Source organism: Kwoniella bestiolae, chromosome 1, assembly GCF_000512585.2.
Source record: "Kwoniella bestiolae CBS 10118 chromosome 1, complete sequence".
NCBI lineage: Eukaryota > Fungi > Basidiomycota > Tremellomycetes > Tremellales > Cryptococcaceae > Kwoniella > Kwoniella bestiolae.
Window position 1 is genome coordinate 1790300 of NC_089241.1, and position 27972 is coordinate 1818271.

Genomic DNA, 27972 nt, shown 5'->3' on the forward strand with positions numbered 1-27972 from the left:
TCGTGCAGAAGACTCTCTGTCGGTCCAAATGGTATGAGCAGACCGGAAAGAGGTGAAGACCGGCCGTTCGGGTTAATCGATAGGCGAGCTTGCCCCATGACCTGCACTCAACATACTGAAATAATGAAATGAACATGACATGTATGTGACCTAGAAATAGCGAGTATGTCCACAGATGACAGTAGAGAAAACATAGTTCAGGAGATGGGTGTGCCACCTTGTGCCTTAAGACGCAATGTTCTTTTCCCTCATCCGCAGGAGTCAAAATAAACCCTCTGACATAATGCCCGGAGAATTGATAAACCCAAGGAGTACGAGAGAACCCGGTGCTCGTACGGTGAAACAGCCCTGGGAGGTTGTATGGGATGATTGATTATTCATTGATTCTTCTTCTTCTTCTTCTTCCCACCACTCACCACCTCACCAAGAGGATATATCTCATCGACAATGCGGTCAACGGCAATTCTCTGCCTACTCGCTCAAGCGGGAATGAGCGTAAGAGCAATTCAACTCCCATTCTTACAGTCCGACGATCAACCTCCATCAGCATTCGAAAGCATCAACGACCTCCCCTTCACCATTGATATCACCTCAGATGGAGAACCCGTAGAAGAGAGAATCATTCCCATCTCCAAGGAAGAGTCGGTGAAATGGAAATGCGAAATCAGATCATGGGTTAGGGCACCTGATCTAAGACCTTCCGCTATCATCCCTGCGGAAACTAGGTTATCTGCCAACGGGTCAGATTGCGAGGATATCGAGAGGTGGGAAGTGGGATTGAGGTTTAGGGAGAGGGCTATAGTCAAGTTCAAGTGAGTCTACAATCATCCCTCTGTTTTCCATATATTTCTGGCCTATCAAGTCCTGTCACTGGTCCAACGTGACTGTCGACATCTCTGCTCTCAATATGTACCACCTAGCATAGATTGGATGATCACGGGAAGAGCATCTCTTACTGATCGTTGTTAATACCCTCGTACAGATCCAAATCACTCGCCGACGATGCTTTCCCTAAAAAACCTATATTCCCAAGATTCAATGAATCGTCTTGGCCTAGGTACGATTATAATGATATTTACTTTGTGGGAGGTAATATGGGTGAAGATCCCTGGGAGGTATATAACGCGCAGATGAAAGAGTACAGTGAGTATTCGTCCGTCTCCCCAATGATGCTCCCCGACTTTGGCTAGCCCGGGTAGCTTTGGCTTCTATTGAATAGGTGATTGCTCAAGGATGGTTTGCTGATTCTGGTTTTCTGTTCGTCCCGCACACTAGACCTGGCGATTAAGAATGAGTCATTATGGGATGTGCACGGTTCGGAACGTATCGTTTTTGATATCGCTCAAGCGCTTCCCTACAACCCCGCAGGTGAGTCCCCCCATGTCTCTCAACCGGTACCTTATACATACGTGCAGCGCTGATCGTTGATATTATTATTCTTGGCTCAGATTCCAGCAAGATCAACGAGGTCCGCTCTTTCGAAGTGGGAGTCCCAAATACCAATGTGAGTATGACTGCATCATCGCCCAAGTGACAAGGTTGAGCGGCCCGATGACTTTGCAGTTCCCGCCTATCGAGAAACATGGACGGGGATTCATCTCAGGCGGTGATGGGGATAATGTGAGTGAGAAATAACTTACAGTATCCGAGTGGAAGCTGTGTTAAACAGTTGCTTTCTATGTTTTAGCTGTTGAATACCGAAACTATGCTTGAGTATTACCATCTTCTCCACCTGTCTAACGGTACCACCCTCGACATCCCAGCGGGTAGAACAGCTTTCATCCCTTATATCGAGACGGCTTCGACGGAAGAAGGCGATGAAGGCTGGTCAACTCTTCTTAATCTGACTTCCGGTCGGATCCAACCTGGAGAGGAACAGGATGGGATGGATGAGTGGTTCAGCATGGGAAGATATGGTTCGAATGCGCCCGAGTGTGTGAGTCAAGATTGATAGCCTACAAGGGTTGTAGATATGAAGCTGATCATTGGCCTGCATTTAGGATAAGGGCAATATGGCCAATTTCAGTCTGCAAGTCAGCTCAAATGTGACTCATGTCACTCAAGGTCAGTCAATTACATCATGCTTCCTGTTCGACTCCACTATCCTCCATCGTTGTAGGTATAAGACTGTACTGACTTCTTTCCCACTGTTCAGGTCTAAATATCACTCTTAACTTTACCCTCACCCGAACAGGCAACGGCACAGAGTACCCAGCTTATTTCCAAGTACAGACCGGTACGAGACGAAACGTAACTTGGGCGTGGAATTTTGTGGAATCGGACAACGAATATGATACTTTACTTGGATACAGTGGACCCAGGAGAAGGAGTGGGGAAAGGTTCGAGCCGCCTGTCAACATGCTTCAATTGCCTAGTATGAGGGAGCTGGAGGATAGGCGAAATCGCAATACTCGAATGTCGGGGTCGTACAATATGGCGGAGAGTAGGTTCCCGCTGAATTATGGGGAGTCGAGGTTTGATATTGAGATGGATGGGGAGGTTGGTAAGGAGGAGTATGTATTTCAGATGGAGGTGACTATGTGAGTTTGTCCATCCTACTAAAACACCACCGAGCACCAAGGTCGAGGAAATACACATGTTGGGAGCATAGCGCCTGATCTTATTGTGTTTATGAATATAGCCCGGACGACCAATTCCCTTCCTTCGAAAGTACATTTGAGACCTATCGATCCATCCTGGAATTCCGATTATCCACCATATTCCTATGCGAGCCATCAGATCCGTTCAATTCTTCACCTGAGTTGGACGACTCTCAAAAAGAGGATAAGGAATGGGCAGAATACGAATTACCTCCTAAGCGAGAGAAGAATAAACTTCGAATCGGGAGACACCTCACGCACACCGGATCAATCCCTGTTCAAATCAATTTGGCCAACAGAGCTGACACCGAGAAGAACGCTCCTGCTCCGACTCATTACCTCCATCCGGATGCTTTGGGACCCATCATTTCGCTTCCCAGCCGACAACATGAACAACACTTTGGGAAATTGGGTTCCGCTAAGGAGGAGAGTAAGGATTTACTTCGGAAGAATAGATATACTGCTAGGATGTACGATGAATATAGACCTGGGAGGGTTGGTGGTGCGATGATGCATGCTGCTAGATTGTGGGAGAAGAAGTTGAGAACGGGCTCTGATGAATAAGTTGGATATCGTGTGATAGCGTAGTATATATGTACCTGGTTATCGAATATGCTTATAATGAGTCTTTTTTGGCGTTGTGCCGTTGGATTATGAATATGATATATCTTTAGGAATGGGCATTGCAGTTGAGAACAGCATAGACCAGTCAATGGCTAGAGCATACGCACTGACTATGCCTTTCTTTGCTCCTATGAATCCCTTGAATCACACAACGAGAGAACAGGATAGGTTGACAAATCCAACAAATCACTTCGACCCCTTATGCCGTTCTCACAAACATATCAGTCGTAAAGGCGCCACACCATCCGGCAATACGGTAAAGTCGGCCGAACCCACGCATCGTTGCCTTTCCTTCGGAGCTATCCTACGACAGTACGGTGCAGTATGTGAGTCAGCACGTCATTGCACCACAGCACCGTAGGAACAGGACATTCCTTCTCACCATACACCACCAAGGAAAAGGCCTCATCTTCACATTCGATCATCTCGCCTTCATCTCTTATTGCCTCAACATCACTTCATCACTATAGACACTCATCAAAAGCAGATCTAATCTAATCAATCCAAAATGGTCAAGGTACGTTGAGGCATTACTTTTATGCATGTACACGTGTGAGATTTACAGGTTACTGATAAGTCCTCTTGTTGTTTCTTCCTTCATTACCTCTCGGGTCGTCACCCTTTCGGTATCGATCCTCTCGAAATCCTATCCTTCACTACTTTATCTTATCGTGTGCTTCTGGTCCTGTTTGTCACACGTGATGGCACTCTCCTCTTCCCCATTTGATATGCATCGGTCAACACTCACTGTCCCTTCACTTGAATATATGGTTTCTGCTGCGACTTCGCTCGGACCCACCTTCCTGCTCTCTTCGCACCAACGTTACACCGTTCAACTTGATCCCTATGCTGTCCTCCACCCCACCAGGCTATCGCTGTTCTCAAAGGTGACTCCTCCGTCTCTGGTGTCATCACCTTCACTCAAGAGAAGGATGGTGCTCCAGTAACCGTCTCCGGTGACGTAAGTGTTCACTTCCTTCCTTCCTCCACCCCAATACCTGTCACCCATTTGATTCTTGGAAGCTGCGAAAAGAGAGGATCAAGGCTGATATGGCTACTTCGACAGATCAAGAACCTCTCCCCCAACGCTGAGCGAGGATTCCACGTCCACGAATTCGGAGACAACTCCAACGGATGTACCTCTGCTGGTCCCCACTTCAACCCTCACGGTAAGAACCACGGTGGGCCAGATGCCGATGAGAGACACGTTGGTGATCTTGGTGAGTCTGCTCGTCCCCCACTACCACTACTTTGACCTGATCCTTCATACTCTCCGTCACTCGGTTGCTCACGTTGCATCGCACAAATAGGTAACGTCAAGACCGACGGTTCCGGTACCGCCGCCGTCAGCATCACTGGTGAGCTGGCTATTGATTACGATCTTCAAGAGCAAGGGTAGAATCACAGCTAATCATGATATCTTTGTGTGCGCAATAGACAAATCCATCTCCCTCTTCGGCCCTTACTCCATCATCGGACGAACCGTCGTTGTCCACGAGGGTACCGACGACTTCGGTAAAGGTGGTCACGCCGATTCGCTCAAGACTGGTAATGCCGGTGGTAGAGCCGCTTGTGGTGTCATGTGAGTCCAGCTTCCCCAGGTCTCAGCTAGAGCAAGAAGCTGATTGTTGTGTTGTATTTATAGTGGTATTGCTGCTTAAGCGCATTTCTTTGGCATAGCAAACGTTCAAGGGTTGATGGGGAATAGTAGGGTTGATGATGGTCATGAACGATGAACGAGTAATGAAGTTGAAGTAATGGATGAAAAGCAGATGCATCTCGTATCGTAGTGAAGCATTAGTGGAGCATCCAGAAGCAAAGCACATAATGGACGTTGCATACATGAACGAAGCTATACAAGGTGACAACTGATAGATAGGACAGAGTGATTGGTGGCTACAACGATTAGGGGTGAGAGGAGATGGGCGAAGGAGACAGTACAACCTGTTATATACTACATACACTCACTATCAACTGTCGTACAAACTAAACCCTTCCAATCGATAAGGAGTCAGACCGTATATTCATAGCCGTCCCTTTGATAACAAGGTAAGTTGGCTGCCGAACGACAGATATCCTGACCCCATCGCTTCACACTCTAATCTTTTGAGAAGAGGAGCGAGGTTTCATATCTTTGCTGCCGAGGAGGTGTCATCATTTCTTTATGAAAGGAAGGATTGAGGGGAAGAGTGGAAGAGATACAGCTTGATGGGTTGAATATTTATACCGCACGATGAGGTTTGCTACTGTCTGGTGGAGGTAGAGTGAGGAGGGGGAGGGGTGAATTGCCGTATATCTCCGATGTGTGTGGCATATACTGAACAATGAATCAAGATGAGCGTCGGTCGCATGGTCTTTGACTGCCTGACTCGGTGAGATAGCAGCAGAGCGACAATTATTTCATTTCGTCAAAAGCTGTCTATTGTCCAGATCCTATATCTACTTCCTTCCTTCATCATTCAAAAGGGCTATCATATCATCACAAACTAATACGAATACACCTACAGCCCAATCAGTCAACCAACCAGCAGTAGACTCTAACAAGCAAACAAAGGAAGGACCGAATTCTCACATCTCTACCTATTAACAAATCAACGCATTCGCAGGCATAGATATGTCAGACTCAATCAACGACCCAGCTGCTGCTGCGGCTTCCGGCCCTTCAGGACCATTGGAAGAAGTTCAGGTGGACGTTAACAAGTTGACGGCGCTTTCGCCAGAAGTGATTTCCAAGCAGGCTACTGTGAGTTTGCCTCTGTCGTCAGCAAAACGAGCAATCTGAGCTTCTGGGCTACCTCAATCTTCAAGTTTCAATAATCAATGCTGATGTCTTTGTGCCTTTGTGCATATCTGCAGATCAACATCGGTACGATCGGTCATGTAGCGCACGGTAAATCATCGACCGTACGAGCAATCTCTGGTGTTCAGACCGTTCGATTCAAAAACGAGTTGGAGAGGAATATTACCATTAAATTGGGTTATGCCAATGCCAAGGTGAGCTTGCTTTTCGTCGTCTGGGTGGCAAATTGGAGAGACAAGAGGAAGGAAGAAGGAAATGAGAGGAAGATATGGTTGAGCCAGAAATCATGGGATGGGAGTCGCAATGCGATACAGGAATCGACTCGAATCATGGTGGCGATAAAACTCGAGGAAGATCAGAATCATTCACGAGGAGTATACGAGGAAGATGGGATACTTGCCCGTTCTGAGCTATAACTAACGTTTTTTTTACGTTTTTATACACTAGATATACAAATGTCAAAACCCCAACTGCCCCCCTCCATCATGCTACAAATCATACCCTTCGAGTAAAGAGAATAACCCTAAATGTGAGAGAACAGGATGTGATGGACGTATGGAGCTGTTGAGGTGAGCATACGATTCTCATGACTGTCGTGCAGTTCATATACAGAGCTGAATGTTTATCTTTACTGTTCACCTATCTCACACACAGACACGTATCTTTCGTTGATTGTCCCGGTCACGATATTCTGATGGCTACCATGTTGACAGGTGCAGCCGTTAGTGAGTATTACCATTCTTCAATAGCTGAATGATAACGTCAGCACGGAGACATACTGACTTGTCATTTTCACTCGTAGTGAACGGTGCTCTCCTCCTTATCGCAGGAAACGAATCATGTCCTCAACCACAAACAGGTGAACATCTAGCTGCCTTGGAAATTATCGGTGTCGACCCAAAAAACATTGTTATCCTACAGAACAAGATGGATTTAGTCAGAGAGAGTGAAGCTATGGAGCACTGTGAGAGTATCAAGAAGTTTGTTGAGGGTGAGTCAGCTTTGTACATCGCTTCTTCCCCCAGTAGGAGTTGTTAGCTGAATATCAATTTGTGAACAGGTACAACTGCCCGACTCGCCCCTATTATCCCAGTATCCGCTCAGCTGAAATTCAACATCGATGCTGTCGTACAAGCCATCACCAACATCGCTCCGCCAAATTATGATTTCACTGCTGACCCACGAATGGTCGTCATTCGTTCGTTCGATGTTAACAAGCCTGGTGCTGGGGTGGACGAGTTGAAGGGCGGTGTTGCTGGTGGTTCTATCTTACAGGGTGTATTCAAGGTGAGTGCTTGCGGCTTCACCTCACTCAACCCTGTCTTCTCTTGTCTTCATACATGATCATATCTGTATAATGTTATCAAGCATAGGATCGCTGATATGAGGTATTGCATAGGTCGGCCAAGAAGTCGAGATCCGACCAGGACTGATCACGAGAGATCAAAATGGTGTCTGCACCTGTCGACCACTGAGGTCACGAATTGTTTCCTTGCACGCCGAGCAGAACCACTTGCAGTTCGCCGTACCTGGTGGTTTGATCGGTGTTGGTACTTTGGTGGATCCCGCGCTTTGTCGAGCAGATAGGTTGTTGGGTATGGTCATGAGTTCAGTTGGGAAAGGACCATCGATCTATACTGAGATCAAGGCTGAGGGTGGGTCATAGATCAGTGTCAGGTGTGATCGTGCCATGCTGACCCTAAATGACCATTCGTAGTGTTCCTGCTCAGAAGATTGTTAGGTGTAAAAACAGACGACAGCAAAAAAGCCAAAGTATCCAAATTGGTTGTTGGTGAGACATTGTTCGTCAACATAGGAGCTTCTCAGACTGGTGGTAGGATCATGGCTGTCAAGGGTGGGGACGTCACGATAGCGTTGACTACTCCTGCATGTACCGAGAAGGGAGAGAAGATTGCGTTGTCGAGGAGAATCGATAAACATTGGAGATTGATTGGTTGGGGTAAAGTTAGGTCGGGTGGTACTTTGGCTGAGGTTGTTGATCAAGATTAGGTTGTGGAGTGAGCGTTTTGTTGTTGTTGAGGAGGAGGCATGTGTAGATATTCATTTGAGAGATGAAGGCATATATATGTTAATTATGATGCATTTGATATAAAATCATACTCTATTTCATGTACTTGTATCCGGTTATGACGCCACATCCGGTATGTCACGCTCACTTAACAGCAATCATCAACAATCAAGGTGAATCTGATCGCGTACACTTGTCGAGTGTCGATGATAACTAACATCAACTCGCCTTCTTCTTTGCTTCTTTTGCTTCTTTTGCATCAACACATAGAGTCAGATAACAATTTCGTATCGGTCGGATCTGTCAATTTAAGTTGCAGTCAAACGCTACAACATGACGAGTGTCCCACCACCATATTCATCGAGGGATCATGCTCAAGGTGAGTGGTACTGTATGATGGTCATGGCGTATCGGTCATCCGTGCTGATGAGTATAACTTACTTTGTACAATGTGTTGTTCTCCACTATCATGTATCTCCATTCCACGAAACCGACCACCATGTCTACTCCCCCCCCACCGCATTACACCCTAACCCACCGACCCCACCTCGCAGTTCAAGCTGTCCCTCCCGCCGCTTCTTCATCTTCCACCCCCGCCGCTCCATCAACATCGGGACATGAGTTCCAAGAGACCACCTCGGTATGTCTCGAGTGGAGGTTGACGGGGTTGAAGACTATGTATGAGAGTACGAGGGGTGAACAGAAGTCGTGAGTCTGACTTGTACAGATCAACCATCATCATCTTCATCATCACCCAGTGTATGTTTCTCTAAGAGAGAGGAGGAGAGAGTACAGGGAAGCTGATGTGTATGGCTGGACTATTCAGCAAATGTATCAAATCGGCTGTCTTTGGAGATGCAGATAATCTGTGGGAAGTACTTTGGTACCCTAATGCGGGGACTTCGACTCAGACGGCTGGTGATCATGTTAGCTTGTATCTGTCTTGTGTGGTGAGTACTTAGCTCTATCTTCCTTATTTTTTTCGACCTTTGGTTCAATACACCGTATATCTGTATCATATCAACCATTCATGATGAGACGGTATAACGATATCTGTGAGCTGACTATATCCAATCGTAATCGTGCATAGCCTACAGCGCAAGAACGCGATTCCTCCATCCAGAACAAATGGGTCCGCAAGGGACTATGGTGGTTCAAATTTGAGATCCGACCTATCCCCTCCCCCGGCGACGCCACTCGTCCAACAGGACCAAGTACGAATAACAATCGCAACACCCCTCAAACGGAGGCACTAGCTTCAAAGGACGCATCGGATCATACCTTCGCGGTGAAAACTGCTAATTGGGGGTGGCAGGCTTTTGCGAAACGAGATGCGTTGTTCCAACATCCCAGTGTATTACAGACGGACAGTTGCATGATCATCTGTACAATTCAGGCTCAACCGCAGGCTCCGGCTGGAGTCTGGTTGGGAGTGGGGCTACAACCGGCCATCAATACTGGTGGCGGTAGGACGGTTAGTGGCGGTGGGCTTAGCGCTTGGTCTACCTCTGATGGGTCTGCTGGAGGAGTAGCTGGAGGGACGTCTGCTGCTGGGGGGATTAGAAGGGTCGTACCTAAGGAATTGGTTAGTAGTGTTGGTTCGTTGTTGGATGATCCGCGTGAGTGATGGCGGTAATGTCAATTCTTCCGTGAGACATCGTATGTTGACTAGATCGACGATGTAGTGTACTCCGATGTTGAGTTTGTCATACCCTCTCGGAGGGGCTCGAGAGCCACGCCCAGAAGTATCTTCGCCAGTAAGAAGCTGCTGAGACGATGCGATTATTTCAATGCGATGTTCCATGGTGGGTTCAAGGAAGTCGAAGGGACGTACGAAGAGGTGAGTAGGACCGTGTCATCGCTCATCACTTTCCTGAAATCCTTCGATACTGACATCTTCTATCTGTTTTGGTGTAGTACGAATCAGACGACGATATCTCGGTGCTATCAGATTCAGACATGGATGAGGAGATGATACTTGAAGATGTCTCGTCGTACAGTGGAGATGCTCATTCACATATTCAATCGGGATCTATCATTGCTCCTGAACGTGAGCGTGAGCGCGATATGCATCTTACAACGACAACTAGTCGAAATTCCTCAATTAGGAGACCATCAATCTCAGCAGATAGGGAACGAAGGGAAGATGATACGTCCACTAGCAGTTCTTCTGAGGCTATACCTCATGAGAATACAGGTACCAAGGACGAAGAGGTTGGGAACGTCACTATAGAATCTGAAGAGGGGCATCAATTGAAAATCGAGGAGAAAGAACAAAAGAAAGAACCCAGTCTTATCAGCAGTACGAATACCAAAAGAAGCTCGAAGCCTTCTATTACTGGGAGTAGAAGCAAATTATCGAAAGTCGCCATTGGACCAAAGAAGACTAGAGTGGTGATTCGAGATGCAGCTTGGAGTACATGGTGGAATGTCTTGTATTGGGTAGGTACGAGTATACGGCATCCCAACTTTCATAGCTGATATGGGATTGTTAGATCTACACCGACATAATCTATTTCGCCCCACTATCATCATCATTCGAACATCAAATTCCCCGTCGAACATCCACCTCAACAGTAAATGCAAGTTCCAACCTCCCCAGCAGCTCGACCGCTCCTGATGCTGAGAACCCCAGAAGTCGATCAGAATGGATCCAAAGATGGATGTACGAGCGAGATATCGACTCGCCCCCTCACCCTCTTGTTTCTTTGTACGATGAAGACGAGGAGGATGAAGAGGAGGAGAGTTACGTTCTGGGACCTAGACCTGTATCTGCCAAGGCTGTTTATAGGTTGGCTGACAAGTTGGACCTGCCCGCTTTGAAATTGCGGGCGTTCCAGCATATATGCGCGGGGTTGACGGCGGGTAATGTCCCGGCTGAGGTGTTTAGTAGGTTTAGTAGTACCTATGAGGATGTGAGGAAGGTGAGTTGGTGTTTCCTCTCTCTCTTTCCGCTCCTTCTCAAAGCGGATATCCAAGATAAAACTATCGCGGACGTATTGAAGAAGAACAGTGGCGGTATATGAACGATGCTGATGTCGTATCTAATGTGATTTAGGTCCAAGTTGCTTTCTTCCTTAAACACTGGTCCGAAATTAAGAAATCGGAAACTATGACTCAGATCTGGCAGCAGATCAGGAATGGTAAACATGTTGGATTTGAGGAGGGTGGGTCGACCGTTACTCGCTTCACCAGATATAGCATGTGAGGACCGTGCTGATACTTGTTTTGTGTGATTGCAGTTTGGCCATTGATTGTTAGTCAGTTGGATTTCAGACCTGCCACTTGAAGTCCGATTCCTGGTTGAGCGGAAGCGGAACAACGATGGATTACGAATTACGAGGAGGATGGAGGGTTGTTGTTTGGTTTACGAGATGAATCGGATCTTACTTTGTGTAGCTAATAATATTCTGTCTGTTCTGTTCTGTTCTGTTCTGTGTAAATTGATATATGCGATATGAAACATGTAAGTAGTATGATATCATATATGCTATGTCTTCACCTGATAAACCTCTGACTTTCAGATTGCATTGCATTGCATTGCATTGGGATGATTAGATTGAATTGGATGTAATGCCTGCGTCAAGTGCTATCATACCCGATAATATCCTATACATACTTCATACCTCACACCTAATAACTAACCTAGAAGTTGATGGGTTTGTCGTAAGATGCCAAGGCGGCTTCCTTGAAGGCTGTGATACGAGCACATAGCATATCAGCATGAGAATTAACAACGAAGAAAGAAGTGAAACGGTCGACTCACCCTCCGATAATGTAGGATGAGCGTGACATGTTCTAGCGATATCTTCAGCAGAGGCTTTGTACTCTAGTGCTAATGTGGCAGAGGCGATCATTTCACCGGCGTTGGGACCTACCATCATGCAGCAAAAGATTAGCAATAAGTCTTGGATGATTGTAGTGTAGTGTAGGGGCTCACCTATGATATGTACACCGAGGACTTGGTCGGTCTCCTTCTCGACGATCTGACAAGATATGACGTGGTCAGCTCTGCACTACCCTGAACCTAAGCTTCGAGGCGAGAGTAGGAAAGCAAAGGGACATACGAATTTAACGAAACCACTACAACACAGGGAAAAAACCAAGTCAGTAAAGTCGCAACAGTGTTTGTTTGCCAATCCACTCACTCAGCATCTTGGTTGGTCTTCGCTCGAGAGTTGGCAGCGAATGGGTATTTTCCAATCTTGTAAGCTACACCGGCGGCCTTGAGCTCCTCCTCGTTCTTTCCTACCCAGGCTACTTCGGGGTGAGTGTAGACTACTGAGGGGATGGCATCGTAGTTTACGTGTCCGTGGCCTGTCTTGATGATTTCGACGGCGGCGATACCTGGCAAACACCCGGGAGAATTAGCATTGTCCAGTTATCTTCGAGAAGCGGAATGATCTGGAGTGATATTCGAGAGGATCTACTCACCCTCCTCTTCAGCCTTGTGAGCCAACATGGGACCGAAAGTGACATCACCGATACATTTCACACCCTTGGCAGAGGTGTTGAATTGGTCGTCAATGACGATTCGGCCTCTCTTGTCGGTCTCTACTCCGATAGCTTCGAGGTTGAGGCCCTTGGTGACGGGTCGTCGACCAATAGCGACAAGGACGACATCGGCTTCGAGCTAATTTCACATCACGAATTAGCTAGAGCTATACATACGATTTGAGCCCAGTAATATGAGCGAGAAGGGAGGGAGGGGACACTCACAGTCTCCTCCTTACCACCTTTAGCGGCGTCAACCTTGAGGCTGACGGTGTCACCCTTTCGTTCACCGCTGACGACTTTGGTGTTGAGCTTGAATTTGAATCCTTGCTTTTGGAGGATCTTTTGGAATTGTTTACTACGTTAAGGGCAGAAAATATTTAGCATGTGCTAGATAAGCAGCTATGTGGGAACAACGCTACATGCACAGAAACAGATTACTCACCCAACTTCACCGTCCATACCAGCACCGACAGCACCGAGGTACTCGACGACGGTAACTTCAGCACCCAATCTTGACCATACGGAACCCAATTCGAGACCGATGATACCACCACCGATGACGACCATCTGGGGTGAGCAACGATGTCAGTATTTGTTATCAGACGATTCGCAGGAGATATTTGTCATCGACTGCCTAGGCCATCTCCAGTAAAACCCAACTCACCTTCTTAGGAACCTCCTTCAACTCAAGCGCACCAGTAGAAGAAACGATCCTCTCCTCATCAATCTCGATACCAGGGAACGGCGTGACCTCCGACCCAGTAGCGATAATCACGTTCTTGGCCTCCACTTGGGTCTCGCCGCCTTCCAACAGGTTCACATTGATCTTCGAGGGGGAAGCGAAGGAAGCTTCTCCCTTGATGTAATCTACGCCGTTCTTCTTGAAGAGATAGGTCTCGATACCTCCTGTCAAGGCTTTGACGGAGGATTGCTTGGCGGCCAACATCTTGGGTAGGTTGAGCTTGACGTCGGTGACGTCGATTCCTCGGTTCTTGAGGTCGTGTTGCGTTTGGTGGTAGATGTGCGAGTTGTTCAACCTGCAGATCAGAGATTGGAATTTCAGCTAGGTCATCAAAAGAACCTAGATGCACGATGTTCATTGCTCTGTTCCCAAGGTACTTCACGAATCTTGGAGAGAACATATAGCTCGATTTCCTTGGAGAGACAAACTCACATAGCCTTAGATGGGATACATCCGACGTTCAAACATGTTCCTCCTAATGATCCTCGCTTCTCGATACAGGCGGTCTATCAAAGCATGAGATGAGTCAGCGGCCAGTCTATACCATCTCTTTACTCTGCATTGCATGTTGTCTCCTCAGCCAGTCTGACAAAGCAAGGGTGAGGAAGAGTAAGATCGAGATGACCATTTCACTTCTTGCCACCACCAGTGTGCAGATCCCCTTTCTCGTTATAATCACACCATTCTCGCGCTACCTTCCTCCTCCTAAATATTCTTCTCCTCCTTGCTCAGAGACAATGAAGTACGATCGACCTCTCACCCACCTTGAAACCCAACTGAGCAGCCTTGATAGCAGCTACATAACCACCAGGTCCACCACCAATGACCACCACATCATAAGGATCGGAGGAAGTTGCCAACCCTCTAGATTGGAGGAAGGTCAATCGGGGTAAGGTGGATGATCGTGAGAATGAGGAGGAAGGTTTGGAAAGTGGTCTGAGGAGGTTTTGAGCCTGTGTCGATTAAGTATTTAGTCAGCATAGGAAAAACAAAAACAACACTGTCATGAATATTATCATGTCTGTCGATCCGACTGGGGAATATGTGTACGTACGAAAGGTTGTCGGGAGAGCATCTTGGACGATTGTTTTCTATGCTGTTAGGAGATGAGTGCAGCAAGATGATTACTTGAAGGTAAAAGTTGTAGAATAGATGAATGGATGATGCTTGACTATTCTCAAATGATTGTGGTTGTGGTCGACGGCAAACCCATCCCAATCGTTAACTGAGCCGTGCCGATAAATCCGTCTACTTTGTTGGGTGAATGTGGCACATATCACATGACCTTGGGATATCCCCATATCATGAGTAATCGGAATGAGATGACCGTTGGAAATTGGGTTACGGATTGGAATTCATGCTGCTATACGTCTCTTGTCCATATGAATATATGGATAGGTGAATTGGATATCACACTCCTTCTTCCATCGATGTCTTGGTCAGCAATGAGGAAGCAGGAAACTCCGAGGGGCAACAAGATAATATGCGATGGAAGCAAATACAGCTGCTTACACAGCGGGTCAAAGCGCATCAACGTGATTCCTATATCCATGGATTTCAACGACGATCAACCCAGAATCGAAAGGATTAGCTTTCTACATCAAACAGGATGGACTGATGAGATCGCTTCCTTGACAAAAGGCAACTTGATATGGAGGATATAAGAGAAATGATAGGATGATCTGGCTATAGTCCACTGGCTCGTTTCAGCTGAGTAGCTCTATGACTTTCACTTTGACCCAAAGGACCTTTTTGTTTGGACCATTTTATTGTCCTTGCACGACAACAACAACGCACTCACCTCGTCCTCAACCAAAGAAAGTTGATTGAATCCTAGCATAGTGTCACTAACTGCAATCAATGCATCAAAGTCAAAACACGCCGAATCCGGATCATCCTTCCACCCTCGCTCATTCCCTTTTTATCCCACACCTATCCCACACCTACACCTATACCTTACCTGATGAACATAACATGCATTCAACTACCCGTGTGACTCGTTGCTTCCTAATTGTCCATCAGCTGCTTATCTTGCTTACTTATAGCTCAATCACGATCAATACCAAGAATATTTCCCAATCTTTACTAAAATCAGTCATACTCATACAGATCATATAACCCATATCACTTCCAACACATATCAACCGAAAGGACATTCCTCCAACACCCCATCCAAAACTTTCTTCCCTCCAGTACCTCCCTCGCTTTCATTGATAATCCCAATCTCAACCTTGTCCACTCCATTGTCAACTCTCTTAACTTCTTGCCACCCAAACCCAAATCCAAACCCCGTGACCGTCCTTGACTACCACCAAATCAAATTTAGATCCCTTTGTCAAGTCCCACAAAATGGCCAAGAAGAAGAAGACCCCTCCCACCGAAGCACCCCCAACATCTATCGAACCACCTACAGAAGCTCCAGACGAAGACAGACCCCCAAGTCAACATCACCACCACGACCACGAGCACCATCATCACCACTCGCATTATGCCAGATCAGTAGATTCAGAGGGGAACGTCAAGGAGACTAAGACGGAGATTGTAGAGATCAAAGAAGTGAAAGAGATTCCTGCGGACGAGGAAGAGAAAACACCTTCTAATGCAAGTAAGAAGACGAAAAGTAAGGCTCCTACTGTTGCGCCTAGTACTAAACCACCAACTACCAAAGCCCCTACGGTCGGTCCATCTGCTAAACCACCTACTGTTAAACCACCATCCACGAAAGCTACCACGGCCAAACCACCTTCTACAAAGGCACCTACAGTCAAACCGCCCTCTGTGAAAGAACCACCTCCACCTGGATCACCTGCTCCCTCTCACAAATCAAGTAAATCATCTCACTCACATCATCACCAACCACCAGTAATCGTAAACGTTACTATCCCTCAACCGGCCCTTCCACCCCTAGCACCAATCATTGTTCCCACTCCTGCTCCTCCCCCACCACCTCCCGTTGAAGAAGTGATTGAAGAAGAAGAAGTGGACATTGTCGAACCCGCTACTCCATTAGTAATACCTACACCTATCAAACCACCCACTATAATCCCACCAAGCCCAAAAGCACCATCCATCAAATCAGTCAAATCAAAAGCCAAGTCTATCGCACCTGCTCCAACAGTCATTGACGAAACTGAGGAACCTCCTGTGGAAGAAGAAGTGGTAGAAGAGACGAAAGTAGTGACTACCACTACTACAACTACCACCAAGAAGAAACCTCCTACCACTCCTCCCAAGACCCCAAAGGTAATCTCCACGGATAATCCATTTGTTGAAAATATCGATGAAACCCCTCCTCCTTCAATACCAAAATCAAGTAAACCTCCAGCTCCAAAATCAGTCGCCTCCCCTCCTACGGCTGCTCCTGCAAAATCAGTCAAATCGAAACTCAAGACCCTCCCACCCCCCTCACCTGTACCTACCCTTCATTCTCTGGCGGCCACACCCATCACTCCCTCTCCAATGAAATTACCTTCATTGTTCAAGTCCTCGAGCGGAGGGGGGTCGGGGATGAAGAAACCCATGAAAATTATCGAAACTACCACAGTTGAGAAGATCATCGTTCCTACGGATTCTGATGACGAGGTGGTCGAGGAGGTAGATACTGCCGCTACTACCGTTGGTGGAGCTACGACCAAGGGGGTGGGAGGCGCTAGAAGTGCAGCATTGACTGCTACGCCCGGTAGACGAAGTGGGACTAAAGCTGGACTGAGACCTATCCCAATTGGTAAGTTTAACTGCTTTAGGAAGGGCTTCTGTGCGTTGTTTAGGCGAATTCTGATACTGATACATGATGTCATTATTCATAGTCGACTATCAAGCTCTGATCCAATCTACCCCTCCTCCATCTATAAAACAGACTCTTCCCCCCCTGCCTCCACAGGGTCCCAAGACCATCGTCACATACTCTGCGCAGCTCGATAGAGATTCTCAAGGCAACGAGCACCTCCACGCACGAATGAGAGATCATACGGGAGTTGTCAAACCTGTCGATCCAACTATCCCACCTGGTTCAGTCATGATGTCCAACCCATCTCTACCTCCTCCAACCATGGCAGCGCCCAGTGTTGCCCCTCCACCTGCTCCATTGCTTCAAGGTCCGAAAACTATCGTCACCTACTCTGCTCAGCTGGATAGGGATTCACAAGGGAACGAACATCTTCATGGAAGACTACGAGATCATGCGGGTGCACAACCAGCATCGCTCTCGCCTCCTACAATGGCTGCTCCAACCACATACGCTCAAACTACCTATGTACCCGCTACGACCACTTACATCCCTGCACCCACCACAGCCGCAGCTCCACCGGCACCTATGCCTACTCCATCAGCACTCGAGGGCCCAAAGACCATCGTCACCTTATCTGCTCAGCTCGATCGAGATTCAAAAGGGAATGAACATCTCCACGCTAGGATGAGGGACCATACGGGCGTGACCAAAGGATTAGAGTTGGAAACGGGCGAAGATCTACCCTTGGAAACTGACAAGGAACGTAGACGACGTGAAAAGAAGGAGAAGAAGTTGGCCGAAAAGTTAGCTGCGAAGGATGCGGCTAAAGTAGGGGGCTTGGAAGGGAATCCGTATAAACCTATTGGAGGGGGTGTACCTCCTCCCAAATCTGAAAGGTGAGCTTTTCGCAGTATACTACCACACCGCAACCTCCTCTGACTAAAGGATGGGCACTTTGATCAGAGCTGACATACCGCGAATGGAATGGGCCAAAATAGATATGCATATCCCCCCGCTCCGACTGTGATTGAACAAGCGGCGAAGGAACGATTTCAAAATAGGTTTAATGGTGGTGCGGGTCAACAACAACCTGGTATGGGAGTGGGCATGGGGATGGGTGGTATGGGTATGGGGTGAGTTACGAGTGTTGCTTCTTCCACCCTGTTCCCTTTGTTGTCATCTGCGATTGGGACGGGGTACCTTGTAAAGTTAGAACTGTAAGGATTCCGTTGTCAAAGTGATATCACAAAACACGGATCAGGGACCATCCTTTGATTCAACACACTCAACACACACACATTGTAATGGGACTAACGCACTGACCTTCTGCTTGTACCCCTTTTTTGCATCACCATCACCACTCCCACTCCACTCGACAACGTTGAATCAACCTTTTTATATTTGTACTCTTGTATATAAAATTATACTTTGTACTCCTTTGTACTGTCCGTATACTTCTTATATACCATACCATACCATACCTTCTTCGTAAATATCATTATCATTTATCTCACACACCCCCACCAAACAACACAGCCCACCATACCCGCCAATCCAACCAGCCCTATATCCACGACCACCACCCCTAGTCGGCACCCGACCACCAATGTTCGGCCCACCAATGATGAACCCCATGATGTCCATGGGAATGGGAGGTTTGGGAATGGGCATGGGAATGCCAATGATGGGTATGGGTATGCCCATGGGAATGTCCATGCCCATGGCTGCTCCCATTCCTGGAGTCGTCCCCGGTCAACCTGGTATGGGGTACTACAACTCGCTTCCTGGACGTTTTGGACGAGATATGTTGGGAAGAGGTACGCAAATGCAGGGTCCCGGAATGTGATGTGCAAAAACAAAACATGAATTGATATTTTCTTGTGTTTTGTGCTTGCGATGGCTGCAGATTTCGCTGGGCCTGGTGGGGTCGGTTCAAGGTATGCATCGAGTTTGTGCTGTTGGGTTCATGTCAAGATTTTTCCATCCTATCGCTTCCTACTGGTCCTGGGAGAGGGGTCTTTCATCCTCATCCTCAGGCGATTCAGCTCGGAGACCGCCATAGGCATTGTAACCTCATTGAGCTGCTCAACCATCCTCCCTGCTATCTCCCTGCTATCCCTCGCTTCTTCATGTAGACGTACCAGCCAAGCTGAATCCCACTTACCTCCCAGTCAGCCATATCGACCGCCCGATCCATCCGCCCTACCGCCAATGCCATTCGGATTACCATTCATCGCCAGACCGGGACAGGAAGGGTTCGATCAGTATGGGAGGATGTGTGAGTGGTGCTCAGTCTTATGTATTCAGCCTCTGAGTACTTCTCATTATGCTTGGTCGATGCTGAGCTGATAAGACATGAAATGATCAGTACCCCCTAGTTTACCTGAAGGTAAGGTATAGCCACTTATCCCTCATTTCTTCCCGTATCAGATCAACATCATACCAATCGGTCCAACTGCCATTTCGAATTTAGCAGATAACAGCTGATAGAGGGACCACTCAGGATGGGACGGCTGGGGACGACCTCTAGTCTCAACCAACCCTCAACCCAACGCCCCTGGTGGACCTCCGGCACCTCCGGCACCTCCAGCTGCAGCCGCAGCCCCAGCCGCCGGCGTTCCACCCCAGCCTACCGCCACTCAAACTCAGCAAATGCCTTTCTCCTCTTCTTATGGTACTTCCTCGATGACCGGCACCGGGAGCAGGTCGATGTCAAGTACGCTAAGTTCGAATGGGACGGGTAGACCTGATCAGTACGTCGGTTGGTTAAATTATTATCTGATCAGTCCGAGGAGCCATTTGGATGATCCGAGGGGGTATGAGGAGATTTGGGAGGAGAGCGTGAAGAAGAGGATCGATAAGTGAATAATGTGCGGGGTATATCCGAGTGTCGTGCCAAGCGATGCAGTGGAGTGAGCACTCAATGAAGGAGAAAGGATGTTCTGGACTGTCACCTATCATAAACTCATTGTAAGCATATACCGCCGAACATGCATATTGATTCCTGTGTACTTTCATCCTCTAGACCACATTGCTTCGATCGACCGCCCGCCAAATCAGATTCATATTTCCGATACGACCCCTTCCAACCATTCTCATTACCATGTTCAAGCCTAAACTACCCACATCAACTACACCTGCCCCCAGAATTGGTAAGCCACGATGTCAACGAGGAGGACTGGTGGGTTTGGGTTTGTCTCTGATCTTCGCCTCCCCACTCAAGACTCGACTGGGCACTACTGTGCATTTCGTGTATAACATATCCGAGTGATTTTCATAATCTCACATGATGGTCTTATAGGTCCCGCTTCATCGACGATCTCTCGAAAGAAGCACTCGCCAACGCCCGACATCCACTCCACCTGCACGCCCGCGGAGGTAGAAGATTGGGTCCAGAACCCGTCCTGTCAGAGGCGGTCCATTCCCTCCTTGCCTCATGGGCAGTCGCCTTCTTCTCACCAAGGGGAATAAAGATCTACGCCGCCTCAGAGGAGAAAAACGAGCGAATCCTCCCTCCTCCCATCGAACCTCCACCCTTGAAACGGGGATACTCGCATGCAGACGAATGGTCAGATGAGGAATACTCATCAAATAATGAGTATGCTTTTGACGACTTATCAGAGGACGAGGAAGAAGGTCATCAACGAAAGAGGGATATGTACCTCCCCAGAATTGAGAGGCAATGGCGCAAGGATGAGAGAAAGGTTAAGAGGCGGAGAGAGAAACGGAGGAGAATGAGGGAGGGGGAGTTGAGGGGAAGTAGGATTGTAGGGGATTGGGAGATTCATTTTATTTGTTCGACGCCTACTATCTGGCAGCAAGGGGCTAGACCGCGGGGGTATGGGGAACCTGTTATTAGGTTGAGGAGGTGACGCCTGTCCTTGGGTAGGTGGTTGTGAGATTGATGGATTTGTGGTAGGGTCCGAAGTATCAGCATCAGAGTTTGTACAGATGATGAGTGACACTCTGTAAGTATCAATTGTATGATAACCAGATAGTCAAGTGTAACATACGAGACAGTCAAGGCGGAAGGGAAATTTTGTCACTTGTTTGAGCTTGGATATTATTTCATACGTTGTAAATATGCATTTAATGTTACTTGTACAACCTGACTGGCACTCACAGTACATTCCGCAGTATACTATGTAGTCTTTACAAGTGTCGCTTCCACCAGGTGCTATGCTAAATCTAATGCCAGACCCGATCAATGTCTCCTTCGTTGACCTGTTGGATCCTCGCTGAAGAACGATATGCTCTGTGGTAAGCAACCCACCAAATCAGCATCCTTAATACGCTCGGGTTCATAATGATAACAAGTTCTTTCAAAGCAAAGCACACTCCGCTCACCTGCAAATCAAGGTATTTCTTCAAATCCTTCTTCCAACCCCTCTTTTCCCGATCTATACCAGCCGCTATGGACTTGCTGACCAGCTCGTCAAAGCTTATTGGCTAGACCAATCAAACGCAAATGCAAAGTCAGCCATATTCCACATACACATCCCGCGAATGATGATGGGTACGGAACCAGCTACTGTAAATACAGTACACCTTTACAACTCACCTCATATCGCAATATCCTCAAATACAACTCATCATCATCCATAATCAACTTATAAAACATCTTACTCAGATCTTCATACGTTGCTTTCCCCTTGGGCTGTTCCTTCTCCTTCGCTTTCCCTTTCGATTTTGCTGTAGTCGATGCGGATTCCTGACTATCCCCAACAGTTATAGCAGTTCCCACGGATTTACCCTTCCTTGCCTTGACAGCAGCAAGGGGTACATCGGCGGAACTGACACTGGATTCTCTCTCTTCCGTTCTGGTCCTGCTTCCGACTTTCTTCGCATTGACTTTCTTACTCTTGCCATGTGCATCAGGTACAGGTGCCACGGGCCGAGGTGCAGGTGCGGGTGCAGGGTTGATGGCTTTCCAACATTCCATAGCTATCTTTTCGAGGGATTGATGGTCATTACTCGTTCGATAACCATAACCTGTTACCAGTTTCTGAGCCCACATGGATTGATCAGCTTGACTCGTTGAAGACGTATTGCGATTTGGTCGCTCACCTGGAGTTTGTTTAATTCCCATGTCGAGTAATCTGGCATACCCCTTCTTACAAGATCTGAAGTACTTTCCATTACTATCTCTTCTTCGTCTTCTGAATCATCATCGCTATCTTCCTCTCCTCCCACCTCTTCATCAGTCTGCAGCTCCTGCTCTTCATCCTCATCCACGGTATTAGTATCGCCATCCCAAGCCCACTCAAGATACGCATCCCTCCCCCATTCTTCTTCATCTTCCTGCTCTAATCCAGCTTCTGAAGGTGCGACAGAAGATACAGATATCATTTCATCATCGTCATCACCTCGTCCATCCCATGAAAGCAAGGCATCATCACCCCATTCATCTTCCTGAATCATATCGATCTCTGGTGAGCTGGATGGAACGCTGTACACCACCTGAGCAGGGGTAGGTGTGGTCGATTGATCCCTTCTTCGTGTCGTTGCTCGAGGAGTGGATGAATGTGTAGTTGACGGCGTGAGATGTTTCTGAGGCGTGCTACCATCCGTATCGTCTTTCGGGGCGTCTACTGATGGCGAGACATTCTGCTGCAGGAACGACGACGAAGAGATCGCAGGATCATGCAAATCCTCCTGTCCATCCTCCTTCTCTCCCGAACGGTACCTCCTCTCCTCCCCATCCAAGCGCGAAGATCCCATTTCCTGTCGATCCATTGGTACAGGAGAGATCCCCTTCGACTCGCGGATCTCCCCATCTTCGAAAGGGTTTCTTCGTCAACCCTCCTTCTACCTGTTCGTTCAAATAAGATCGATCAGTGTCAGGATCATCTCCATCACTACTGTATCGCTCAGAGATCAAGCGTTTCTGAGATGAGGGCGGTAAGGGCGTATCGGATTCTTCAGATTGCGAGTGAATCGATATCGAATCTTGCCCTGGTGAATCAGGGGGGATTGGTGGTGGAGTGATGGGTGATTTGGATGGTGAGCCTGAAGGCGAGATTGAAGGTTTGGCGTACATCTGAGCAAGGGAAGATTCGCCCAATGATTGTGTTGAGGGAGGATACATTTCTTCCTTCCCTTCATCTTCGGTATCGCTGTAACGTATCCGAGAGGGCTCCTTTGGACTTCCTGGTGGAGATGGTGTGGGCGTCCCCAGCTCAGGCGGGGGACTTGACGGCCCAATAAACTCCCTCAATCTAGTTTTTACCTCATTATCCCAATCATCCCCCATCCTTTCATCAGTAGCTTTCACACTAGTAAAGCTTTTCAACCCCAGTGACTTCTTCTTCCCTTTGACAGGCGAAACATCTTCCATCGAGTCGGATCGTCTGACATGTAAGTCAAGTAACGAAGTGGGTTCGGATGACTTGGATTGGTCTTGGAGTGCCTCGTTTATCAGGTGTTTGAGATTGGGAGGTGGATTGGGGGGTCGGTATAATGGTGGACGACAGGTTGATATATGTCTCTGCGAATTATCACGGGTTAGTAAGGACTGCATATCATGTAAACTCAGGAATTGTGGAATACAAATGGTGAAACGACGAAACGAAGTCAATATCCTCCACGGTTCCCAGCCTTCAAGCTGTGTCTCGATCCAGCCTGATAGATAAGATGCAAGAAACCACACTCACCCACTTCGCAGCCCCCGAATCAGTCTTCTTAAACCTAATCTTACAGACCACACACTTATCTAACGGTAACAGTATAGCTGTCCTCCCTAACCAATCCGGTACAGGTAATGGTGCAAGTGCCAAATCAGGTAAGAGCGGCAAGGAGGGTTGTCTGACCTGCTTCGTTATGTCTTCATCATCGTCATCGACAATTAGGGTGATAGGTTGTTTAGTCTTGGTCTTGGTTGTAGCTTTGGATTTACCTTTTCTCGATGATGAACTCGTTGCTGTTCTGGATTTTGAGGGTGGAGCAGCACTTTTCCTCGACGATTCGGCTACTTCTATGGTGGGTGGTCCAATAGAAGGTGATTTGGATAGACTCCTAGATTTCGATTTGGATAATCTTGCCCCTACCTCCGGGTTTAGCTTGTACTTCTCCACCAAGCTTGTTATACTGCTCCCGACAAATACCGGTTCGTCCTCATCCTCATCTCCTACGATCACTGGTGATTTTGAGGCAGCATTTGAGTTTCTAGATCTGTACGTCGATGGCCCAGCTTTGGCTGTGGGGGTTTCGATATACACAGGTTCGTCAGATGATGTCGATGAGGTTGAGGGATGTTGAGCGAGTGGAGGGGGCATATTTGGTTCTGAGTTGGTGTTATATCATTGAGTGTGGATATTCATGTGTATGGTGGCTGTTGAATGTGGATAGCAGGCGTAGCGATTATTTGTATAGATATATGATAGATGATCCTTGGATCGATATTGGGATAATGTTGAAAGACTAAAGACTAAAGTTGAAAGATGCAAGATCATGTACGTCACGTCTCGATCACCGAAAGGAAAATAAAGTCAACGCGTCGCAGCGAGTTCATTCGATACACTGTACTGTACTATATACACCAAGTAATCTGTATACTGATACTGCATTTCATTGCATCACATAGCACTATGCACCCCGAAGCATCATCTGCAAATCCAATGCATATACAATTTATCTCAGTCCAAAAGAAAGAAAAGATGCTATATAAATTGGGTTCAAATTAGATTTTATGATTGGGTTGGGGTTCAATCCAGAGAAGATAGATGCAAGTATATACTGTATATGTTCATGGCAGAAAGAAAGAGAGAAAAGACGAGATCATATGGTATGTTTGTGTTGTTCGACTTTTTGATTATGTTTTCTGTTTCTGTTCCTCCTCTCCTACCGGTTGCGATTCCGTCTGATCAATTCATCTACACCTTCCGATGTCATTGCATACTATAGCTTCTCCCCCGCGCCCGCACCCTTCTCAGCCCCCGGATCAGGATGTTCCACCCCCTTCTCCTTTCCCACAACCTTCGGCCCATCCCCACCTATACTCTTAGCAGGTGGCGGAGCGTTCATCCCCATCCCCATCCCCAGGGAACCAAAGGAGCTCGTCAGACTCTCCACTCCAGGCAGGGGGGTAGTCTCATTCGCAGGTGAAAGAAGCGTACTTGGCGAGATGAACTTCGCAGGCGTATCTTGATCTTTCGCTTTTGCCAGATTCTTATTTGTCTGTTGCTGTTGGGATTGTCTAACAGAGGGAGGAGGTTTGATCGAAGATTTCACTGATCCAGGTGGAGGAGGGATGAGGGTCGCGGGAGTGGAATCGAAGGGTTTGAAAGCAGGTAATGGATCTTCAGAGGCACCAACACCTAATTGTAGTCCCTGGGATCTACCGTTGGGAGCGGGAGGCGCAGAATTGGGACTTCTCGAGTTCCCAGACTGCGATGCGATTCTAGATGGCCCAGGTCCACTTATCCTATCCATGGGCATACCTGGACTGGCATGTAATCTGGGATCATACCCTGGCCAAGCATTCGAAGGGGACGAAGAGGGGTTACTCGTTGAAGGTGGTTGTAAGCCCTTACCCAGTTCTAATTGGGCGTACAATCGATGTGGACTCAACGGAGCGCTGATGGTTCCTGACGTAGGTCCATTCCCACCTTCATAAGCAGATGCGGATCTTCGAGATGTTGGTGCTCCCCTATAAGCTCCACCGGGAGTCTCAAGTCCCCTTGTACCCGTATCTCTACCTCGACCACCCCGTTCGCTCAATCCAAGATCATCGAAACCTAATCCCAGTCCTCCCACCCCACCAAGGTTGGACCCTTGACTTTGGAGCCACAGATCTTGAGCGGAATATTCAGGGAAATCATCATCGTTCTGTTGACCTCTTCGTGCATTGGGTGCATCAAGCATTGGTCCTGCGCCGAATCGGTCAAAGGGAACTTGAGAATGACTTCGATATCCGTTGTTTACGTGAGGATTGGTGAATTGCCCTCGGGTGGCGGACAGAGCTCGAGGTGCGGGAGAAGCAGATCTTGGCGCTCTATGCAGATCATCATCTCGTTCTCTACATAGTTCGGCAAGAGCCAGGACAGCTCGATCAGGGCGTTGGGTAAGAATCTTGAAAGTCGGTCCAATCAGTACACGTTGTATGGGAGATGAGTTTGACTTCCAACTTACTCGAGTCGCTCGCATAAATTCTCCTCGGATCTGCGACATAAACACCAATTAGGTCGCAATCCATGAGTACTAGAGGCGTGAACATACCGTATACAATCCATCTTTCGTCACCGTCCTAGCAACGTTGTATGAGATTTCAAACGGATCCTGTAATCCATTGTCAGCTCCAGCTCACATGGCATTTCTCTCCTAGCAGAGCTTACCTCGATACACAGTCTATTTCGATCTCTAGCCATCTCGTTCAATCCACCAACATCGATCTGCAAACAAATATCAGCACTTGAATGTCAAGATGGATCACACTTCTCACTCACATCGTTCACCCAACCTTTACTTTCCTTCGTCAACTGCCCAGCTCTCAGTGACAGCACAGAGTTGTTAAATTGGAAATCATGCGAGAAAAATCGGAAGAAGTCGATGAGTCTGTATCATGCACTTTAGTTAGCTGATTATCCTTTCGCTGTACAATATCAGCTGTAAAGGTAAAGGGTAACTCACAATTCTCCAACACTTTCAAAGTTGACTGAACTCCACTCTCTCCTCAGAGTTTCGACATCATCGAAAAAGTACACATTTCTACCTTCCAGCATCACTTCTTCTTCTTCCATTGGTCTCATGGGCATTATACGTTGTAAGTTTGGCAGTACCGGGGGTTGCTTGACGTGAACGAGGTAGTAAAGGACCATGAGGGTGAAGCCGTCTGATGGAGTTCATGGAACTCAACTCAGCAAGCGATTCGAGAGATAAGAATATTATGACTCACAAGAGGATAATGTCCCTCTGTATGGTGAGTTGATCCTACGTCTCTTTGACCAGACTTTCACTACGCGACATGAACAAGAACCCAGCGTCAGCAATCTCTTGAGACCGACGTGTAACTCGACCTCATCCCTGTCGAAGCATCACTCACGGAACAACACCAGCGTCCTGACCCTCGCAGGATCGATCGTAGCATAAGTCAACAACAACCTGGTATTCTCAATTGCCAATCTGTTCTCAATTCCAATATCACAGGCGATACCTGAAATCACAACAATCGGGTCAGCCAAATTGGAAAGATAAGTAATCTGACATGACCCGTAACGCGAGCACTCATATAATTCCTAGGAGAAAGAGTCACGTACCAAAAGGCAAAGCAGGTGATGGGGCTAATTCCAATTTCAATATAGGTATTCTAGCTCTCGGTAGAGGTTTGACATTGAAGTTTGTTTCCTACACCCATGAAAACTCTCATCAGCTTCTTCTCCAATTCCATCGTGTGTTCGATATATCTTGTGAAAGGGGAATCAGATCAACGTACGCGTTCAAGGAGAGATGCCATGGATTCAACGAAATTTCCAGGTTCGATCGTAGCGTTTGGATCGTCAATCAAAACCACCAGATCCATATCTGCGGGTGTCAAGATATCATTAGTCCCAGTGCGAAACGGAGATAATCCAAATCCCAAAATGGTGATGGTAACGTTCGACTCACCAGAATTCCTCAGTCCAAACGAATTACAACTACTCCCAAAGCTTAGGAGACGTGCGGAAGGTTCGAGGGTTTTGATCAATTTTTCGATCAATCCTCTTACTCTGTTGTTTGATTCATCAGTGATCTATGGCCCGGTAATTAATGTGATGGTGAAAGTAGGAGGACATGAAACCATGGTCTCCAATCCATGAAGAATTTTTCGTTCAATGATGATAGACAGGGACCAAAACTTACTCCTCTTTCACATTCAGTTCCTCGCTAGTAGGTAACAGCGGCAGAACGAAGCTGAACAGCGACGTCGACAGATCATTGAGGAATCGTCGATGTAATACACCGGGGTGCATTTTGTCA

At 47.4% G+C, this 27972-nt stretch overlaps 8 protein-coding genes across 8 annotated transcripts; 5 read left to right on the plus strand and 3 right to left on the minus strand.

Moving 5' to 3' along the window:
- Window positions 1–447: 447 nt before the first annotated feature.
- On the plus strand, window positions 448–3164 carry I302_100680 (uncharacterized protein; the record flags this gene model as incomplete). Its single annotated transcript, XM_019190694.1, has 9 exons — window positions 448–812; window positions 983–1143; window positions 1276–1368; window positions 1449–1504; window positions 1564–1620; window positions 1688–1936; window positions 2001–2064; window positions 2156–2540; window positions 2642–3164. 9 exons carry the CDS (start codon window positions 448–450, stop codon window positions 3162–3164), a joined length of 1953 nt encoding a protein of 650 aa, XP_019047442.1.
- Window positions 3165–3732: 568 nt separating this feature from the next.
- Window positions 3733–4810, plus strand: I302_100681 (superoxide dismutase [Cu-Zn]; the record flags this gene model as incomplete). Its single annotated transcript, XM_019190695.2, has 5 exons — window positions 3733–3741; window positions 4093–4185; window positions 4291–4444; window positions 4535–4582; window positions 4662–4810. 5 exons carry the CDS (start codon window positions 3733–3735, stop codon window positions 4808–4810), a joined length of 453 nt encoding a protein of 150 aa, XP_019047443.2.
- Window positions 4811–5838: 1028 nt separating this feature from the next.
- I302_100682 (uncharacterized protein) lies at window positions 5839–8034 on the plus strand (the record flags this gene model as incomplete). The annotated part of the gene is made up of 8 exons (XM_019190696.1): window positions 5839–5967; window positions 6081–6218; window positions 6472–6593; window positions 6679–6749; window positions 6827–7015; window positions 7085–7311; window positions 7424–7679; window positions 7742–8034. The coding sequence occupies 8 exons, from the start codon at window positions 5839–5841 to the stop codon at window positions 8032–8034; spliced, it is 1425 nt and encodes a 474-aa protein (XP_019047444.1).
- Window positions 8035–8386: 352 nt separating this feature from the next.
- On the plus strand, window positions 8387–11342 carry I302_100683 (uncharacterized protein; the record flags this gene model as incomplete). Its single annotated transcript, XM_065869127.1, has 9 exons — window positions 8387–8432; window positions 8608–8761; window positions 8880–9003; window positions 9144–9672; window positions 9739–9893; window positions 9971–10495; window positions 10549–10977; window positions 11112–11220; window positions 11296–11342. The coding sequence occupies 9 exons, from the start codon at window positions 8387–8389 to the stop codon at window positions 11340–11342; spliced, it is 2118 nt and encodes a 705-aa protein (XP_065725199.1).
- A 356-nt stretch (window positions 11343–11698) lies between these two features.
- I302_100684 (dihydrolipoyl dehydrogenase) lies at window positions 11699–14367 on the minus strand (the record flags this gene model as incomplete). The annotated part of the gene is made up of 12 exons (XM_019190698.1): window positions 11699–11748; window positions 11820–11927; window positions 11994–12039; window positions 12121–12136; window positions 12202–12400; window positions 12488–12686; window positions 12773–12905; window positions 12993–13117; window positions 13215–13587; window positions 13725–13798; window positions 14057–14245; window positions 14347–14367. 12 exons carry the CDS (start codon window positions 14365–14367, stop codon window positions 11699–11701), a joined length of 1533 nt encoding a protein of 510 aa, XP_019047446.1.
- Window positions 14368–15641: 1274 nt separating this feature from the next.
- I302_100685 (uncharacterized protein) lies at window positions 15642–20891 on the plus strand (the record flags this gene model as incomplete). The annotated part of the gene is made up of 10 exons (XM_065869128.1): window positions 15642–17016; window positions 17099–17915; window positions 18018–18152; window positions 18556–18836; window positions 18926–18956; window positions 19191–19297; window positions 19388–19408; window positions 19523–19772; window positions 20045–20200; window positions 20321–20891. 10 exons carry the CDS (start codon window positions 15642–15644, stop codon window positions 20889–20891), a joined length of 3744 nt encoding a protein of 1247 aa, XP_065725200.1.
- A 332-nt stretch (window positions 20892–21223) lies between these two features.
- On the minus strand, window positions 21224–24293 carry I302_100686 (uncharacterized protein; the record flags this gene model as incomplete). The annotated part of the gene is made up of 6 exons (XM_065869129.1): window positions 21224–21274; window positions 21367–21468; window positions 21581–22024; window positions 22087–22626; window positions 22706–23506; window positions 23673–24293. The coding sequence occupies 6 exons, from the start codon at window positions 24291–24293 to the stop codon at window positions 21224–21226; spliced, it is 2559 nt and encodes an 852-aa protein (XP_065725201.1).
- A 622-nt stretch (window positions 24294–24915) lies between these two features.
- On the minus strand, window positions 24916–27965 carry I302_100687 (uncharacterized protein; the record flags this gene model as incomplete). The annotated part of the gene is made up of 12 exons (XM_019190702.1): window positions 24916–26088; window positions 26149–26178; window positions 26236–26295; window positions 26352–26408; window positions 26463–26571; window positions 26647–26848; window positions 26912–26971; window positions 27059–27169; window positions 27273–27360; window positions 27449–27537; window positions 27622–27722; window positions 27856–27965. 12 exons carry the CDS (start codon window positions 27963–27965, stop codon window positions 24916–24918), a joined length of 2190 nt encoding a protein of 729 aa, XP_019047450.1.
- Window positions 27966–27972: the final 7 nt, after the last annotated feature.